Below are 21,174 nucleotides of genomic sequence, written 5' to 3' on the forward strand. Positions count from 1 at the left end.
GTGTTTGTGTGTGTGTGTTCAGTCATATCCAACTCTTTGTGACCCCATGGGCTGTAATCTGCCAGGCTCCTCTGTCCATGAGGATTCTCCAGGCAAGAATACTAGAGTGGAGGGCTCTTTCCTTCTGCAGGGGATCTTCCCGACCCAAGGACTGCACCCGCATTTCCTGAATTAGTAGGTGGATTCTTTACCAGTGCATCCCTGGGAATCAAGCAAGTATAAAAAGAGGAACTTATAAAAATGAAAATTGCAATAATCACAGTAATATTTACCATTTTACTCTCGACCTTAAATCGGGGGGAAAGGGATAGTTACAAATGACAACAGCCCCAAAGAGAAGTATGTAAACAGCATGGAGGTTTAGTACAGTGTTACTATTGTTTTATAAATACTCTAAAAATAGGAATACAGAACATAGTTTCCAGTTATCCAAATAAGAAGTCAATACCTTCAGCTCTCAACTCACTGATCTCAACACTTCCAAACTCTTTTCTAATCTCCCCACCTCAGGTACCCAGTTTCTAGACAGATAACTGCACCACTTCAAGTCTCATTTTTAAGCATCCCAAAGACAGAGCATCACTGCCCATCTCCCCAGCTCAATTAACCTGTGCCTGTGCACGAGATTCTAACCCCTGTCCCTGAGGGGGCACTCCAGGGGCTACCCCCTAGGAGGCAAGGTATCAGTCTAGCAAGGCGTTGCTCACTCTGTTGCTTCACCCACTTCACCCTTACTATGAGATTGAGGGTCGGGAAACTATTCTAGTAAAGGGACACAAGCAAATACTTTCAAAACTTCCCAACTCGGCCACTGTAGCACAAAAGCAGCCACAAACAATAAACAAGTGGATGCGTGCGGCCTGTGTTTCTGCTGCTGTTGTCATTCAGTCGCACCGTCACGTCCGACTCTCTGCGACCCCATGGACTGCAGCGCGCCAGGCCTCCCTGTCCTTCACCATCTCTGGGAGTCTGCTCAACCTCATGTTCATTGAGTCGGTGATGTCATCCAACCATCTCATCCTCTGTCGCCTCCTTATCCTCCTGCCCTCAATCTTTCGCAGCGTCAGGGTCTTTATTAATAATATTTTATTTACAAAAGCAGCTGGGCTGGATTTGGCCCTTAAACTGTAGTTTATCAACTCCTGCACTTAGATCATCCTCATCAACAGAGAAACGTCACTAAAATATTCAGAACAAGCTAAAAACTGCTTTGACACCAAATTTCCCTCCAGCTCCCCATTTTTCAGCTCTGCTTCATAGCAAAACTCTTTTTAGAATTACTGATGCTCCCTGTTTCCACCATCATTCCCTCCTCAGTGAATCGCCCCCTGCCAGGCTTTTGCCCCTGAATGCCACTAAAAATAGGCCCTATGATATTACTCCTGCTGCCAGCTCATCCTCATCTTATTGACCCCTGCAGCAGCATTGACACTGTTGTTTTTCCCTTCATCTGCAAGCCCAAGAAAAACAGAGGCTCACTTGCTTCATTAGGACGCTAGCATTAACACAGCTATTCAACTCCCTCACCTCACTCTTACACGCTGTCACTGTCCCAAGAAGCCCTGACCACCCTCTCAAACACAGCTGACCCCACCCATCACTCTCCACTCTCTAACCCTGCTTTTTATTATTCTGTACACGGGGTTTTTAAGTTGATTTCCTTGTTTATTCTGTTACCCTCCAGGCATTCATAAGCTCCATGAAGATCAGAAGCGTGTATGTTTCACCCAACTCAGAGAACACAACTACTTGCAGGGTGATTCAGTGAATGAAAAATATTAACTATTCCTGTACACAGAAAAATATCAGAGCAGATTCTGCCCCGAAGTTCCATAATTCTACAATGGAAATAAACTGCAAAACTTCAAGAGACTTTGTGAAGAAGAGAAAAGATACAAATGAATTTTGTTGTGGGCAAGTAAGGAACTACTTCAGGAGAAAATGTTAGGTAGCTTTTTGTTAAAGCTCTCTGAACATCTATTTAAATAAAGAAGGAAGGAACTGTGAGTTATTGTTGATTGCAGACCACAAAACCTCAGGCATTGCCCTGATCAGAGACTTCAACTAAATGCTGGCTTCCAATACGACAAGTGTGGTTCAGGCTCAGACACCATGTGACCAGACACACTGGCCTGTTGGGTTCTTGGTCAGGAGCCAGTTGCCACTCTGTAAGGAAAGCTGTGACTGAACCCATGCAAGCCAGAGGAGGATAACTGAAGTGAGTATGCCTCCAGCCTGGCTTCCCAGGTGGTGCAAGTGGTGAAAAATCATCTGCCAATGCTGGAGACGCAGGTTCGATTCCTGGGTCAGGCAGATTCCCTGGAGGAGGAAATGGCTACCCACTTCAGTATGAGTGCCTGAGAAATACCATGGACAGAGGAGCCTGGCGGGCTCCATGGGGTTGCAAAAGAGTCAAACACCAGCGAGCAATAGAGGGCACACAAAACACACATCTCCAGCACACAGGGCTGCTATGGGAATATGGAGTCAAAAGATTAAGCTGTTTCTAAGGACAGAGATGAACAGTCTCAGTGGACCCAGCTGACCCCCATACAATAAAGTTAGGCAATGGAATGTGCACCAAGTCAGCAGGAACTCAGGGGAAATCTCTGTGATGAGGAACAGTGGAAGAACATAAGAAGTGTTACCACTACCTACACTAGGAAAAGGAAAGATGTTTTCAAAAGGTCAAAACATTTCAATTACGATTGATCTTCCTCACAAATCACGAAGGAAAATAGATGGCCTTGGATCAAACCCCTGAAGTTTTAGGCTGGTATCTTTCCCTGGTGGCTCAGCTGGTAAAGAACCTGCCTGCCAATGCAGGAGATGCAAGAGAGGCAGGTTCAATCCCCAGGTAGGGAAGATCCCCTGGAGAGTGGCAACCTGCTCCAATATCCTGGAAAATTCCATGGATAGAGGAGGCTGGTGGGTTGCAGTCCATGGGGTCACAAAGAGTTGGACATGACTGAGCCCACACAGACACACACAATCCTTCCATAAATCTATCACAATTCTTCTATAATTCTATCACTCACACACACACACTTACACATCCTTCCATAATTCTATCAGAATACTGGGATGGACAGAGAGAATTTAATACTCCACGAGGGTTTACATAAAGACTTACATCAGTTCCTGTAGGAGATAGGATGATCAGCTATCTCATAATTAACATGAGGAAGGATTCTAACCCTGTAGCAGTGGTTTAAGTCACAAGCAGAAGAGAGTTTACAATCCAGGAGGCAGAGGAAAGGAAGAGGTCAGGAATCAGGAAATTACTAACCAGAATTGTGCCAGGAGCTGTCTCAATGATAAAAATAGACAGAGGGGAGAACCAGAACCTAGTGATGATGGCAGAGGGAAATAAAGAAAAAGCCTGCAGGTGCCACGATAAGATCCGCACAACACCAAAGACAACCATGCTGAGGAGCGGGACCAATCTTACCAGTAATGTGACACAGAGAAGCTTAAAACAATCTGACTTCAAAGTACACTGTTGTATTCACTTGGGTATCTTTCAAAAAGTGGTTCTGCTGGATAGTACAAAGGACAGTGGACCAGAAGGTCTAGATCCAAAATCTGATCTCTGAATCGACTATGGGGTCTGGGGCATCCAAATTCCCTCTCAGGGCCTCACTTCCCTCATGTGTGAAATGAAGACATCAGGATGCTAATTATGTCTTTTTATTCTGAATTTTCGCGACTCTGCCACCCATGGACTGTAGCTCTCCAGGCTCCTCTGTCCATGGGATTCTCCAGGCAAGATACTGGAGTGGACTGTCACTCCCTTCTCCAGGGAATCTTCCTGACCCAGGGATTGAACCCAGGTTTCCCGCATAGCAGGCAGATTCTTTACCGACTGAGCCACCAGGGAAGCCCAAGATCTCGCGAACTCTGGAGGGAATGCCCCTCCCAGGGCTTGCCTTTCCAATGCAAACCAACCAAACCCCCACCGGCCCCCTTCATACAAAGCTCTTAAACTCCAGGCCACTGCTCCCCTGCCCTTATCATCCCAGGGTCAGGTACCAGGTAAGGAGAGACAAACCCCTCACCTCAGAGCCCAGTGAAGTTAGTCAAGCAGCCAAACCTCACCCACTCCTTCCCTTGTGAACTACAACACAGGCTCTTGCCCACGTTTTCCTCTCCCCTCTCTGCCTCCTGACTGCCTCTGTTGCTTCCCCACGTGGCTGCCCGTGGCGTGGGATACTCCCTCCTCTTGGAATCTGTGAGTATAAAACATCAGCTTTTTGAGGGCAGTCATCTCCTCGTCTGTCAATCTCACCAATCAAGAATAATTTTAGGCACCTCAAAAAGTATATCATGAATAATAAAAAAAACTCCCAGGTTAAAAAAAAATGTAATATACATTTTAAAACGTTCAGATGATCTCCCCAAAGTCCCATACAGCACTAATGTTCTAATATTTCTTTCTAGAGGTTAGAGTTCACATGAATAAAAAAGTTCTATTCGCTCAGTTCAGGGATCAGGAAACATTTTCTGAAAAGGGCTAGAAAGTATATATTTTAGGCTTTGCCAGACACAAGGTCTCTGGGCCTCTTATTCTTCTGTGTTGGTAAGTTGCACAAATCTTTAAAAATGTAATCACCACCCTTACTTTGCAGGTTTTGGCCCTGTGGGCCATAGCTTGTGAGTCTCTGCTTTAGACAACAAGGGGAAGCCTGCGGATAAGGATGTCTTGTGAAACCCAAAAAGTTTTACTGAACCCCTACTCAGTTTTACCACCACTCTATATTGTACACAACTGGAGAACCACACTTTTAAAGGTGTACAATAAATGAGAGTTTAGAACCACTTAGAAGTGGTTGGCTTGTAAATGTCACACCAAAAGAGTAAGCTGAAACCATCCACTTCTGATCATGAAATAGTTGCTAAAAGCCATGTAACCCTGAATTCACATTTGCTTTGAAAGAAAAGATTCCTCTGTTGAAAGAACCATCCTGGCTAAAGTCTAGGAGTCTCAAACTTCACAGGATCACAAAATCAAAAAATGATTTACAAGGAAAGCAGAGAGACATTCTAATACACTTATACACTGTGGATTTCTCTAGAACCAAACAATACAAAATGAACACATGCAAGTGTAAAATCTTTCGTAAAAACGGAAGGTATGTTTCACTTTCAAAAATAGCTAACAGTGGTGGGAGATGGATTCAAGATGGCAGAGCAGGAGAGTGTGGTGCTCGCCTTCCCTCACAAACACATCAAAAATACATCTACGTGGGGAACAATTCTCACTGGAGGGTAACTGGAAACTGGCAAAAAGACTCCTGTACAACCAAGGCTGCAATAAAGATCCACACGTAATTGGGTAGGGAGGGAAGAAAAGTGATCAGGGCGGGACCTGTGCCAAGGCAGGGGATGCAGAGTAAAGGGGAGGATCCACAGGTGGAGACCCACCCTGGGGAAGAGGGGCTCTGAGCCACTGACTGAGTGGCCCAACCCTGGGGTCCTACCCAGGGGAGACAAGACTCTGGCCAGTTGGAGGATCACTGGGATGAACAGGAGGGCTGTGGGAAGCCTGGCCTCCAAGCGTGCACAAGCACGGGCTGGCCCACCCCGGAAGCAAGGTGAAGAGAGCAGACGAAGGACGGAGGGGACCTGGACTTGAGGCTGTTTCCGAGAAGAGGCAAGAGAAACAACTGCTGGAGTCTCCACAGGCGGTGCTTCAAGGTCAGACCTCTATCCGTAGCTGACAGGAGCCAAGAGCCCCCATGGGACCCCCAGCTTCAGCACTGCTCCTCTCTGGGACAAGGGTCCCAGTGCCAGGAGCCCGGAAGGCACACACTTAAAGGGAAAGAGCTAGTTCCGGCCTGACCATCAGGGCTTCAGCTCTACAACGTGGGATCAGATCCTGCCCCTGTTAGGGTGGCCACAGCCACTGAGCAGTGGGGAAATCCCACCTCACACCTGGCTCCAGCTCTAGCCTCTCCATCTCCAGCCCCAACCCCTGCCAAGGACAGAGGTGTGAGCACAGCAAAATTTCTGTCCATGTCAAATTCAGATCTCCCACGAAAGGCCCTGGGCACACACAGTCTGCCTAGAGAGGCTCCCACATAAGGACAGCACTTCAAGATGGCAATTTGTAAATGTTGCACCTAAATTTATAGAAGCAGAATAAGTTAAGCAAAATGAAAAGGCAAAGGAACAAGCCTCAAATGAAAGATCAAAAGACACCCCTGAAAAAAAATACTTTACCAGATAAAAATTCAAAGCAACAAGTTTTTTACAATGAATAATAAAACTGTCAACCAGATTAAGGAAAAGAATAGATGAACACAGCAAGAATTTTAATACAGAATTAGAAAATATAAGAAGGATGCAAGCAGAAATGAAGAATTAAATAAGTGAAATAAAAAACACCAGGAGTGAATAGCAGTCCGATACAAAAGAAGGCAAAAACTAATTTGGAATACAGAAAGATGGAAATCACCCTCAGAAAGGAAAAAAAAAAAACAAACAAAAAGGAACAGCTGAAGAGATTTGTAGAACAACATTAAACACACTGATATTCACATTATAGAGGTCTCACAAAGAGAAAAGGTGATCAAAAATGTATTTGAGGAATTATACCTGAAAACTTGAGGAAGAAAAGAGATATACAGGTACAGGAACCAAGGAGGGTCCCAAGCAAGATGAACCCAAACAGACCCAAATGAAGACATATCGTAATTAAAATGGCAAAAATTAAAGACAGGGGAGGGGAAGAGGGACACTTCCATTGCATTTTCTGTTGACCAGATACTAACACTACCCCCATTTTCCAGATGAGGGAACTTAGGTTCAGTCAGGTTAAGAAACTGTGTCAAAATTATACAGCTAGTTAGGTTAAATTCCTTTAGGTGCTCCCATAACCTCCTGGATATGACTGTACCCTGAAATTGCTACACTGTCTTATGAAAGCCTATGGCTAGGGACCGCCCTGCAGCTAGTGGTTAAGAATCTGCCTTCCAACGAAGGGGGTGAGTGTTTGATCCCTGGTCAGGAAGCTAAGATCCCACATGACTCACCATCAAAAACTCGAAACACAAAGCAGAAGTAGTAGAGTAAAAATTCAATAAATTCCATATATATGTGTTAGTATATTGTATTGGTGTTTTTCTTTCTGGCTTACTTCACTCTGTATAATAGGCTCCAGTTTCATCCACCTCATTAGAACTGATTCAAATGTATTCTTTTTAATGGCTGAGTAATACTCCATTGTGTATATGTACCACAGCTTTCTTATCCATTCATCTGCTGATGGACATCTAGGTTGCTTCCATGTCCTGGCTATTATAAACAGTGCTGTGATGAACAGTGGGGTACACGTGTCTCTTTCAATTCTGGTTTCCTCAGTGTGTATGCCCAGCAGTGGGATTGCTGGATCATAAGGCAGTTCTATTTCCAGTTTTTTAAGGAATCTCCACACTGTTCTCCATAGTGGCTGTACTAGTTTGCATTCCCACCAACAGTGTTTTGGACTCTGTGGGAGAGGGAGAGGGTGGGATGATTTGGGAGAATGGCATTGAAACATGTATAATATCATATATGAAACAGTCGCCAGTCCAGGTTCGACGCACGATACTGGATGCTTGGGGCTGGTGTACTGGGACGACCCAGAGGGACGGTATGGGGAGGGAGGAGGGAGGAGAGTTCAGGATGGGGAACACATGTATACCTGTGGTGGATTCATTTTGATATATGGCAAAACCAATACAATATGGTAAAGTTTAAAAAAAAAATTCAATAAAGACTTTAAAAATGGTCCACATCAAAAAAAAAATTTTTTTTTAAAGAAAGAATATGGGTGTACCTATGGCTGATTCTTGTTGATATATGCCAGAAAATCACAAAATTCTGTAAAGCAATTATCCTTCAATTTTAAAAAAACATTTTTTTTAATTAAAAAAAAAAAAAAAGAAAGTCTATTGATAAATCTGTTTCCTCCACTAAACTCTAAGCACCTAGAGGGTGGTAAGAACTTTACCTTAATTATCACTTGTCCTAGCATCATCCAATGGTTGCTGAGTAGATGTTTGATGAGTGAGTGAATGAACGAATAAAAGAACCAAAAACCAGTGAGGGAAGTCAGAAGAAGACTAGTGCCATAAGATAAGAAGTCACCAAGAACTTCCTCTAAGAGATCACTAAATTTCCTTTCTTCTAAAGGGCATTTTTTTAAAATCTTGCCATAACACAAAGGGCTATAACAATTTTTAGGCAAACTAAAATGATAATTCTTATACAGCGTATTTTTTCTAATTTAGGGAAAGAGTTAAATGTTGCTCCAAAAGAACTCAAGAAGTTAAAATTTAATTTGTCTGCTATGGAAGGTTTGCTGAAAGCTGATTAGCTCTTAATGGAAACACGCTTGCAATGGCTTGGTGCACCCTACTGTAAAATTAAGGTGAGAGAAGAGGACAGAGCTCTGGGGAGTTCACACCTTCCATCAGACAGGAAAACTAAACCAACACTCATGCAAACAATTTACCTTTCTGCTATAAACCCAGGAATAAGCTAGATTCACCAGAGCCCTGTGGTTGGTTTGTTTGTTTTTTTTTGATCATGCTCTTGGCCTTTATTTGAAGGGGAACAATAAATTCTCAATTGTACTATGTACTACAGCTAAGCTTTTGAAGAAGTCTTTATCTGCTAAGAATACCATAAAATAAAAGCAATTAAAAAATAAATGTTGCACTTGACATAAAATGATTTCATGTTCCAATACTTATTGCTTGGTTCTCTAAACTCTTAAGATGTACAATCTAAATTGACTATCCTTTTAAGAACATGATGCTAATGGATCTAATAAATTTATAAAAAATGGTTCATACTTATTTTTATATTACTAGAAACCTACTTACACATAAACCACTACAATATTGTAATTAGCCTCCAATTAAAATAAATAAATTTAAAAAACAGATATTAAAAAAAATTAAGTCATCTATTCTTGATATGCACTGAAAAACGAAGCATTTTGCCTAAAAAAACCACTACTACCAAGTCACTGGGGAAGATTTTATAGGTTAATACTTCCCTGGTGGCTCAGAGGGTAAAGCATCTGCCTGCAATGCAGGAAACCTGGGTTCAATCCCTGGGTTGGGAAGATCCCTTGGAGAAGGAAATGGCAACCCACTCCAGTACTCTTGCCTGGAGAATCCCACGGATGGAGGAGCCTGGTGGGCTACAGTCCACGGGATCACAAAGAGTCGGACAGGACTGAGCGACTTCAGTTTCACTTTCTAGGTTAATGAGTTACTGTTTTAGGCACTTGCCCAAATTATGGGTGAGTGAACTTGTTTCAGGCCTAGCCCTAACTTTGTTTTGGTGACGGTAAGCAATTAAACACAGAACAATCACAAAAATCAATCTCCTATTAGATCACAAATAAAATCAAATAATAAAAATTAGAACACTTCATACAATCTGGTCACAATGCAAACTAGAAATAAATAATGGACAAATTTCACATATCAGACTGGCAAAGATCAAACACTTATATACACTAATTCAATAAAATTTTAGCAGAAATAGGCACTCTCACACACCTTTGGTACAGCCTAGACTGGCGGTAATTTGGCAACACCTCTAAAATTACAAATGCTTAGACCAGGGGTTCCTGGTTTGCACACTGTAATCACCTGGTGGGCTTCAAAGCTACTGTTGCTTGTGTCCAGTCTTAGAGACTGTGATTTAATTGGCCTGGAATAAGGCCTGGGGTTTAGACTTTTTAAAACATCCCCAGATGATATTATGTACCCTGTAGTGAAAAAATTACATTTTCAGTATTTGTACATGTTCACAAATACGATAAAGAACCTACTTCATCAATTGCAGCTTTGTTTTATAATACCAATACATTAGAAAAACATAAATGTTCACCAAAAGATGACAAAATATGGAATATGCATAAAATGTAATATTATGTATGTTTTTTTAAAAAAGCACAGATGGTATGAGAATTATATCTCAACAAAGCTGTTACACATATTTTTGGAAAGAAGTGAAGAATGGTGCAGTCAGCATACTACCATTTATGTGAAAGACACACACAAACTGGTCCAAAAGTGGCTGTCTCCTGGGGTAAAAATGTGCTTTTCTATGTAAATTCTTTCAAATACTAAAATTTGAAATGCATTCTGTATTACCTCTTAAAATACATTTTAAAAGTTAAAATGAAACATAAAATCAGTCTGGTCATATTATTCTCCACACAAACAGAATCTTCATCAGCTAACAATCAAAGGGGCATAAAGGGAAATTTTGGAATGATGGAAATACTCTATCTTGATCATGATGATAATTCCACAATTGAGTATGTTTCTCAAAACTCAGAGACCTGCATACCTAAAATGCATGCATTTTACTGTATAGAGACTTATACTTCAGTAAAACCTGACATTAAAAATATTTTTAAAGCTTATGTGACAACCAGACCTCTTGACCAATGCTAGTGGGAATGTAAATTGGTACAACCAATAAGGAAAACTGCTTGGTAATATCTACTGGATCAGGGCAAGCACAAGTTCTGTGAGCCAGTACTTCCACTCTAGATTGAATACTCAATGGAGACACATACACAGATCCACCAAGGAGAACATAAAGTAATACTCATGCTACTCACAACAGCAAAAAAAAAAAAAAAAATAGGAACAGTGCAGACACTGTTAAAAGTAAAACTGGATTAGCAGACTGTAGTGTATTTGTGCAATGGACAGCCAGGCAGGAAGTTTCCCTCTGAGGAGTGGCATTGCCAAGACCAAGAACTGATGGCAAAGAGCATGAGCAAAAAGCAAAATACAAATGGCCCTTAACCATGTAAAGAAATATTCAACTTCACTCATGAAAGGAAAATGCAAATAAAAATCACAAGGGAATAATCTATCTCATCACATTGGCACATTCCAAAATTTAACAACGAATTCTGTTGGCAGGGTTGTAGGGAACCAGGCATTCTCAAACATATCCTTTGAAGATGCAAAATGGTAAAATCTCCACATAGGGCAGGGGATTCCCCAGAGGCTCAGCTGGTAAAGAATCCGCCTGCCAATGCAGGAGATGCAAGAGACACGAGTTCAATCTCTGGGTCAGGAAGATCCACTGGAGGAGGAAATGACAACCCATTCCAGTATTCTTGCCTGGAAAATCCTACAGACAGAGGAGCCTGGTGGGCTACAGTCCATGGGGTAGCAAAGAGTTGGATATGACTAAATGTACATGCACAGGACACATATAGGGCAATGTGTCCAAATCTTAAGAAAAAAAAATTTAAGTGCATTTATTTTTTGATACACAAATACCATAGCTACAGATTTATACTGTAAGATGTACATGCATACTAAAAAATGATGCATGGGTAAGATTATTCACTGTTCATTATTATTCTATCAATCCTTTGACAGAGCAAACAATGTGGAACAACCCATATCTACCTATTAGACAACAACGAGATGAAGCATGCTACATCCATACAATGGAAGGCTTTATAACTGAAAAACACAATGTGGAAGCCCTCTACGTATCCATAAAGAAACAAAATTGGGGGGAAAAGTCATACGGTAGAAAAACATACATAATACATTATTTGTGTGTGAAAGGGAGAAATGAGAAAATACTCAGAGCTGTTAGTTTGCCTTCGGACATAAAATGAATAAAAGTAGTCAAACCACACAGGATATAACAGGAAGATGAGGAAAGGACACGATGGACAGAGGAAGGAACTGCTCTTCTCAGCATATTGTGTCTTTTCCCCAAATAGAAATTTATTACCCATTTCAAAATGTTGGACTGAAAAATCATTTTTTGGAAAAGAAAAAAGAAAGAAAATTTAGTTAGGGAAATAAAAACTTTCTTTTCCCCATCCCCACTTCAAGGTGTATGAATGGATTTTTGCAAGATGCACACAGGTTGGTAGGACCCATAGGATCTAGGACCTCCGTTTAGAAAGATATGGGGAGAGGGAGAGAGCAGGTGGGTGGTAATAGGCCTGTAATGCTTTGCTTTTGACCTCTAGAGCCTCAGTCAAAATCAACACGGGACAGCTCTTATTTTTATATCCTGTTTCAAGAGAAAAGGCAAACAGAAGAGAATAGTGAATATAGAAAGAGACTCTACAAAAGGCAAAAGTGATTATTAAACGAGGTTTGGGGTGATAAATAATTTCAGTTTACAAAACTTTTAGGATATTTTTGTAGAACAATATTCAAAATGAATCTTGCCCTGTCAAACTGCTACACAGCTGTGTTTATTACAGCTGTAACATAATTTAATTTTAAAATCATTGTTCTCACTTTAAAACTTACTTGCTTAGGCTGAAATCTTTGCACATATATGCATTTTTCTCTAGAATAGATATTTAGAAGTAGAACTGAAGGCTGAAAGCTATGCACTTTTTACAATTTAATTATAGTGAATAAATATTAAGAGGTTTCAGATTACCAGTAGATAAGTAAAAGCAAAATAAAACAAAATCCTATTTCCATCCATAAGTTGGCAAAGATTGCCGAAGTGTGAATAAATACTGATAAAAAGAGATCTTCAAATAATTTTGGTATATGAAAATGCAAATTTCGGTAAAACACATACCCAATGATACTATCTATGATTGTTTAAAATTTGACACTACAAAGAGAAGCTATTTCAGTATATTCACATTGAATTTAAATAGCCCCTCAAAAGTTCAAGAAGGACACCCACCAAAATGATAATAAGTATTAGCCCTGGCAAAGATCTGTGTATCAGTGGTGGGGAATAAGGAAGCCCAGGGTACCTCTTGGTTATATTACTGGAATTTAATATAAAGACAAGATACTCATATATTAATTATGCAAGGAAAACAAACAAAAAAGTTTATAAAAATTAATCCACTGAATTCTGCTTGTAAATCTTTTTTCAAAAGAAGTTATAAACTGACTTCTAAACCTAATCATTTTAAAATAAAAAGATTTTAGGTCATCTATTATGTTTCTACCTCACTAGACTTTTTCCCCTCAATATGAAAAATTCAGATGCATTTAATAAAGAATTGGCAAGATGAGAAAGTAGTCTCGAAAACATGTCTCATGAATGAGCAAGAGTCAACTTAAAAAAAAGGAAATACAATCCATTCAATCTAATGAAGGGATAAAATTAGTACATAATTAGTCCAGGAAAGAAACAACTATCTGAATTTGGCTTAAATTTCTAACAGATTCACTCTTCAGACTTAAATTTCTTCTGTAGGAAGAGAGAATGGTGGCTTTTAAATCAGAAATTTTGGAAGACTCATTGGACAGAGTTTTGAAAGGCCACAGAAACACAGGATTAAGAACTGCCAAGGACATAAAAGGGTTACTTAAGTGTTCTCCAAGCTCTTTTGCAATGTGACAGCCAGACTACATGGTCACATTTATATGTCACTCTCTGGAAATGAACATGGCCACCCACAGGACACGGGCCTGAGTTCTGCAATAGCACCAGCACTGTGGCTGACCTGTGACTGGGTCAAGGTACATGCCAGGCATGGCACACCCCCTGCAAAGGTTGTCTTAGTTCAGACTGCCACTCAATACAGATACTCTACAAAGAGCCTTTCTTGTCCAGCATTAATGGTAGTTCATCACTATGTACAGATGTGAGAGTTGGACCATAAAGAAGCCTGAGCACCAAAGAACTGATGCTTTTGAACTGTGGTGTTGGAGAAGACTCTTGAGAGTCCCTTGGACAACAACGAGATCAAACAAGTCAATCCTAAAGGAAATTAACCCTGAATATTCATTGAAAGGACAGATGCTCAAAATCCAACACTCTGGCCACCTGATGAGAAGAGCTGACTCATCAGAAAAGACCCTGATGCTGGGAAAGACTGAGGGCAGGAGAAGTGGGCAACAGAGGATGAAATGGTTGGATGGCACCACTGACTCAATGGACATGAGTTTGAGCAAATTTGGGGAGATGATAAAGGAAAGGGAAGCCTGGTGTGCTACAGTCCATGGAGTCACAGAAAGTCAGACAAGACTGAGCGACTGAACAAAAACACCACCACCACTACTCGGGACTGGTGAACAGCAGACTGGCTGAAATCCAGGTGGCTGCAACTGTGTGGTTTAGTTCTTTAAGAAAGACTGAAGGACAGCTCTTCAGGTGCACTGTACCTACAGGTACAGGATCCAAACCCACAGGGTCAGAATCACCCACACAACCCACACAATCAAGATCGGTGTTCCTCTTTGAAAGCGACAACTCTTCTCCTGCCCTTCTGCAGACCTGGGCGCTCTTTGGCCAGTCCTTGCTGCAAGACTGAAGCACTTGCCGCTGCTCTAGCAACTAATTTGGTGTCATCACACATGGTGTCTTCCATAAAGGCAAAAAGCTTTCAACTACTCAATGAGAGTATGTCAACTTAAAATAGTTGAAAAGTTACAGTCAATAAATATGACAGGGACTTAATAAATAACCGTTCAGTACAATGAGTTAACAACTCACTTTAAAAAAAAAAAAAAGTACATGTGCTAGTATTTTCTCTTCAAAGAATTTATAATCTTGGAGCATATGGATTCCACAATATGCAAACTCCAGCAAAGAATAAAAATATGAGAACAGAATCCAAAACACCATAGATCACAGATATTACAAGCCATAAAACATGAAAATTTATCACTTTGGTAACTTTAACTCGATTCTTGTATAATCTCATCATCTTTAACATTTTTCAGAACACATAAAATTCACTTTATAGATGAGAAACAAAGAAATCAAAGTCTGAAGTGACAGTACCTGGTAAAAGTTGGGTTGTGCTCAGTCATGGCAACTAGCAGCTTCAGAGCATATGCTGGTACAGGGTCCGGCTCCGTGAGGATGTGTTCATACCTGAAAGGACAACATGATTAAAAAGCACTCAGTGCTTTTCTCATTGTAAGTTTCCTCTGATCAACAGAAACAATATTCCAAGAGTTTCTAACATGTTTCCAAAAAAAGCAGATACTGAAATAAATGTAAGGCAATGGCACCCCACTCTAGTACTCTTGCCTGGAAAATCCCATGGATGGAGGAGCCTGGTGGGCTGCAGTCCATGGAGTCACTGAGGGTCAGACACAACTGAGCGACTTCACTTTCACGTTTCACTTTCATGCATTGGAGAAGGAAATGGCAACCCACTCCAGTGTTCTTGCCTGGAGAATCCCAGGGACGGGGGAGCCTGGTGGGCTGCCATCTATGGGGTCGCACAGAGTCAGACACGACTCAAGTGACTTAGCAGCAGCAATAGCAATACCTGCACTTGCCAGTGGTGGTCATGATGACACTGACCTACCACTCAGAGCATGGTGCTGGGAAGATTCAATGAGACAATTCAGCTAAAATGATCAGTACAGTCTACCCACACAGTAAGAGACTCAGAAACTTTAGCATTTGTGTTAGGTGTCGCAAAACTACCTCACATTCAGAGATTCTAGAGGACTCATGAGAACCATGTATGGTTGTACTCATAGTATAGACTTAGTACAATAAAGGCACAGAGCTGAATCATAAGGGAGACAGACACGGTGCAGCTGGAAGACTCCCTGTGCAAGCTTCCTCATCCTCTCTCCCTTCCACAAGGGGTCACATAGCATGCTCTTTCTCCCAGCCATGAAACTGCAGCATGTATGTGTGATGTTACCACTGAAGGAAGTCCATTACAGACTCATGGGACCAAGGTATTATTGCGTGGGGCTGGTCACACAGGCAACCTCAGTTTAGTCGCTTAGTCATGTCCGACTCTTTGTAATCCCACAGGCTGCAGCACATCAGGCTTCCCTGTCCATCACCGACTCCTGGAGCTTGCTCAAATTCATGTCCATCGAGTCGGTGATGCCTTTCAACCATCGCAACCTTGGTTGTCCCCTTCTCCTCCTGCCTTCAATCTTTCCCAGCAGCAGGGTCTTTTCCAGTAAGTCAGTTCTTCGCATCCAGTGGCCAAAGTATTGGAGATCCAGCATCAGTCCTTCCAATGAATATTCAGGACTGATTTTCTTTAGGGATGACTGGTTTGATCTCCTTGCAGTCCAACGCACGCTCAAGAGTTTTCTCCAACACCACAGTTTAAAAGAATCAATTCTTCGGTGCTCAGCTTTCTTTACAGTCCAACACCCACATCCATACATGACTACTGGAAAAACCACAGCTTTGACTAGACTGACCTTTGCTGGCAAAGTAATATCTCTGCTTTTTAATACGCTGTCTATGTTGGTCATAGCTTTTCTTCCAAGGAACAACAGTCTTTTAGTTTCATGGCTGCAGTCACCATGTGCAGTGATTTTGGAGCCCAAGAAAATAAAGTATCTCACTGTTTCCCTTGTTTCCCCAGATGGTCTTGATCACTGCCTCCTGTACAGTGTCACGAATCTCCATCCATAGTTCTTCAGGCACTCTGTCTATCAGATCTAATCCCTTGAATCTGTCTGTCATTCCAATGTATAATCGTAAGGGATTTGATTTAGGTCATACCTGAATGACCTAGTGGTTTTCCCTACTTTCTTCAATTTAAGTCTGAATTTGGCAATAAGGAGTTCATGATCTGAGCCACAGTCAGCTCCCGGTCTTGTTTTTGCTGACTGTACAGAGCTTCTCCATCTTTGGCTGCAAAGAATATAATCAATCTGATTTCAGTATTGACCATCTGGTGATGTCCATGTGTAGAGTCTTCTCTTGTGTTGTTGGAAGAGGGTGTTTGCTACGACCAGTGCATTCTCTTGGCAGAACTCTGATAGCCTTTGCTCTGCCTCATTTTGTACTCCAAGGCCAAATTTCCTGTTACTCCAGGTATCTGTTGACGTCCTACTTTTTGCATTCCAGTCCCCCATGATGAAAAGGACATCTTTTTTGGATGTTAGTTCTAGAACGTCTTGCAGGTCATCATAAAACCGTTCAACTTCAGCTTCTTCAGCATTAGTGGTTGGGACACAGACTTGGATTACATAGGCAATCTAACATGTATCAAAGTCCTAGACTTTCCAAATGGAAGCAGGCATCTGGCATAAACCGTATCATCTGCACAGACAGTTTAGACACAGTGGACTACATACCCTCGTTAGCTAAACACTGACGGGCGGCTCTCTGGGAGCCTGGCTCCAGGATGGCAGCCAAGGGCCACCCTTGCAAGTAGACCTTTCTCAGAAGAGCAGTCTCAGGCCTGCCATATCAACTGTTTTCTGCACTGCATGCTTATTTATACCTCAGAGCCTGAAATGCAAAGTATGACCACAGATCATAAAACTCAAAATGCCATCATCAGAAGTTTTACAACAAAGCCAGGCTCTCATGTTATTTGCTATTAATAGAAACAGAATTGGACTAAACACTGTGTCTGACCTACTTAGGTTGAGCTATGCAGTACACAGCCCCATGCAGATGCTCAATTAATAAGCACTGAACGAATGAACGAACAAATAAGACAGACTAACCCATCAACTTTACAACTTAACTCTCTGAAACAACTAACAAGGAAGCAAAATGTCTCCAAATTCCAAAATGTGTATTTAAAATTCCATGATGTGGAGCGAAAGCTTTATCATCTAGAGAACAGGGCCCCAGGCTCTTACTCAGAGCCTATTTACTCTCATTTTGGAAATCATTGCATAATAAGCTTAATTATGCAGCCTCTGAGCCCACAATGATTTAAAAAAAAAGAGCCAAGTAAAGGGAGGAAAGGGACTATTACAGAAAGGCAACCCAAGAATTAAAAGAAGCGCAGCTTGAAAGCATAGGAAACACGAAAGAAAGCAAACCCAAGAACTCCTAGTAGAGAGCAGTTCAGGGAGCATTTAACACAGGGGAAGCAGGCACTCAGTCCCCAGTGGAACCTGAGAGCCCGTTATGCACCATAATATTCAGCATGGGGGCAGTGAATCAAGGAAATGTTAAATTGGGTAGACTGCTCTGTTTAAGGAGTCAGAAACTACCATGTTTTAGTAATTTTTCTTATGAAATATTTTTAAATTGTAGCAATTAGAGATTTGCCCGTGTATGATAAAGACAGAAGACAAAACACCAATCGTTCATGATAAAATCATAAATAAAATTAATAAAAAAAATAAAAACAAATTAAAAAAAAAGAATGTTAAAAAAAAATACAGCAAAAACACACATAAGTAATTTTAAGAATGAAAAAATCAAATTGATGAGAGTAAGACATTCTATCATATGAAAAAAACAAAAATCAAGGAACATTTTTGGAGGTGAAAAAAATGTATTTGTGAAGCTTACAATTCAGAATTTTTTCAAAACAGGAACAACACAGCATTATCCCTTTCTCTAATAGTTTTATGAAATAAAAAGCTCTTATCCTAAATTGGTGACACCCAAGCCTACCTTTAGTTTCAGTGATTTGCTAGGTGGGCTCACAGAACTCAGAAAAGTTGTTGTATTCCTAAGTATGGTTTCTTACAGAAAAAGGATAACTGGTTAAAACCAGCAAAGATGAAAGACATAGGGTAGAGCCCAGGGGGACCAGGCACAAGATTCTCGTTGTCCTCTCCCAGTGCAGCTGTGTGGACAGGGCTCGGTCCTCCCAGCAGCAATGTGTGGTAGCATATGTAAAGAACTCCCAGCCAGGAAAGCACAGGATGCAGGGTTTTATTAGGGGTCAGTTCCTTAGGCATAGAGTACCTTAGTGACTGACCTCTGTCTCCAGCCCCTTTGGGAGTCAGAGTCAAAATGCCCCACTGTAATTCACACGGTTATCCAGAAATACGTGGCATGGCTCAAGGCCCCAGGGATACAGAGACTCTCTTATCTGGCAAGAATATTCCAAAGCCTCAGAACTACTCTTCCACAAGGCAGTCAAGCGCCAGTTTCTTCATCATGTGCAGGATTTGAACCATGCCCCACCTGCTAAGCAAAGCCTTCATAGCACATATACTTAACAGGGAAATAGAGGCACTGCTGAGTTTAGAGAGCAGCAATAGAGTCAGAGGTAAGAGAAGAATGAGCTCTTCCACTGGTTACTAGTATTTGGAAATCGTCGGCCAGAGACTTGCAACTGACAAGGGGGTGAGAAACTTCTTATGAGTCACTCACTTACTCTGGACAGCCTACCCGTCCCCACTCCCAGACTTATTGGAATCACTGAGGAAAGGACTACAAACTTATGAATTTTAAAAAGCTTCCCATGTAATGTAACTCATGTGCTTGTACAGAACGTACAGGAGGATAAATGGACAAATAGTTAGAAATATAATAGAGAAAACAATCTCAAGAGGACTGAAAAATATGAAATATTTTTAAATGGACTGACCAAGAACATGTAGAGCCTACATTTAAAAACAAAACACCAATGAAACTTTCAGTGTCTGAAATACAATACAAATGTGTTGAGGTTGTCTGAGGTTATCTAACCTTGAAACAGGAGAGAAGGACGAAGCTTGCACCAGCCTATGCATGACAATTTTCCCCAAGAATGTTGCTGTTTTTCTCCCCTTGTAAAAGAAGGGCAAAACAAATAAGGGATCTGTTCAGAATAGAAATATTGATATGCTGAATACATTTTAGTTTAATCAAAGATAGGTCTGTAATACCCAGCAAAAATTAGCCCCCAAAATGCTGAGATATATTAAGCTCGTCTTCTCAAGAGAGATAAAGCAACTGAGCTGATAGTAAATGGATTTTGCACTCCTTTGAATGACACTTGTCGGAAAAAACAAAAACAAACAAACAAAAGAAACAATGATAATCCAGACTCCTGAAATGGCTATAAAGGAGAGTGACCAGTGAGGAGTGGCCCATCTGGATGGCCGGGGGCTGGAAGGAGCACTCTGAGTGCCATGAGCCAGAGACTGAGATTGTTATCAGCATAAAAGCATGCTGTCCATATAGGAACCCAAGACCAGGCCCACTCTTTTACTTCTAGGATCCTCCCCAGATAAGGAGTCTTTGCTAGGTCCCAAACAGTTAGAAATCAAGGGAGGAAAGCCATTCATACTAAATTCTCTGAGAGGAGAGAAAGCTTTTAAAATCACATTTGGAGATTTAAGGAACAGACTCTTCCCTACCTTGTGAAGTGTCTGCAGAAACCAGTGTCCAATGAGAGAGTCTGGCAGAACATTTAAACAGACTAGCTAAATAACTATGGATTATTGTGAGAAGTTGTTCTGGGAGTGTGACCAAAGAACTGGCCAAATGGAAAGAAGGGCCTATTTGATTGAGGAAAAGGGGAGGCACAATGTCATAACGAAGTCCACTATGCTGGAATTAAACCCTGAACTCACATTTCACGTGTCAGTGGAGAATTTGGGAGAAAAGAGTGATTCCAGAAAATCCAAGGGACTTTAAGGGCTACAATAAGGAAGAGCCTGCTAAACGAAAAGCTGAAGCACTTTACAAAGCCACTAGAACTGTTAAGTTCTAGTAGGGTGGGATCAAGAATAGACACAAATTAAAAGTAAAGAAAGGTGATGCAACACTGGACAAGAAAGAGTCATCACAGAAAGGAAGACCGAATAGTCAGGCCATATCTTATGAAAATATATCATCAATAAATTAAAAATTCAAGTAAAAAATTTTTTAACTTTGTTGAAGTACTAAAATGAGTTAACATTCACATATTCATGAGTGAGAAGGCCTCCACAGCATGACAACAAATAAGAAATGAAACCCAAAATTTCACAGCTTTCAACTTTTAAAGTAATAAGTATTTCTCAATGACAAAATCACCATAAACAAATTATGGAAAATTTATTTACAGAATTTTTGTATATTTTATATATTCTTAATATATAAAGAGCTATTTGCAAACCAATAACAATCCCACAGTGGTGGAGGGGAGGAAAAAATCCACCTAAGAAGAATATAAATGGCCAGCAAACATGGGAGGCTGGTCAACATCATGAGTATCAGAAGGAATGCAAGCTGAAGCTAGTAAGACTACAGAAAAATAGGCAGTTCCATAAAGGGAAACTGGTCATATACACCGTTGGCTATCTTTGGAAAAAACTGCCCAAACATGATGAATGTATGTAATTTTTAACACAGTGGTTCCACCTCTGGAGATTCAACAAAAAGAAATCAGCATGCACCCAAAGATGTAGCCCTGAAAATGGCCTAGCAGGTAAATATAATAGTGAAACACTGCTATCCCACTTTGAAGGTCAGGAAGGGCGGTGGTGAGGAGATACCCCTCGTCCAAGGTAAGGAGTAGCGGCTGTGCTTTGC

At 41.1% G+C, this 21,174-nt stretch overlaps 1 protein-coding gene across 10 annotated transcripts in view; it reads right to left on the minus strand.

The window, feature by feature from the left end:
* Nucleotides 1-21,174, minus strand: part of ULK4 (unc-51 like kinase 4) — a 505,777-nt gene that overhangs the window by 309,561 nt on the left and 175,042 nt on the right. For all 10 annotated transcript variants that reach the window (XM_045163883.1, XM_045163885.1, XM_045163880.1 and 7 more), the window contains one exon: nucleotides 14,764-14,856. In XM_045163883.1, coding sequence (XP_045019818.1) covers nucleotides 14,764-14,856 — 93 coding nt within the window. The remainder of the gene's footprint in view (nucleotides 1-14,763; nucleotides 14,857-21,174) is intronic.

Source organism: Bubalus bubalis, chromosome 21 (assembly GCF_019923935.1).
Source record: "Bubalus bubalis isolate 160015118507 breed Murrah chromosome 21, NDDB_SH_1, whole genome shotgun sequence".
NCBI classification, from domain to species: Eukaryota; Metazoa; Chordata; class Mammalia; order Artiodactyla; family Bovidae; genus Bubalus; species Bubalus bubalis.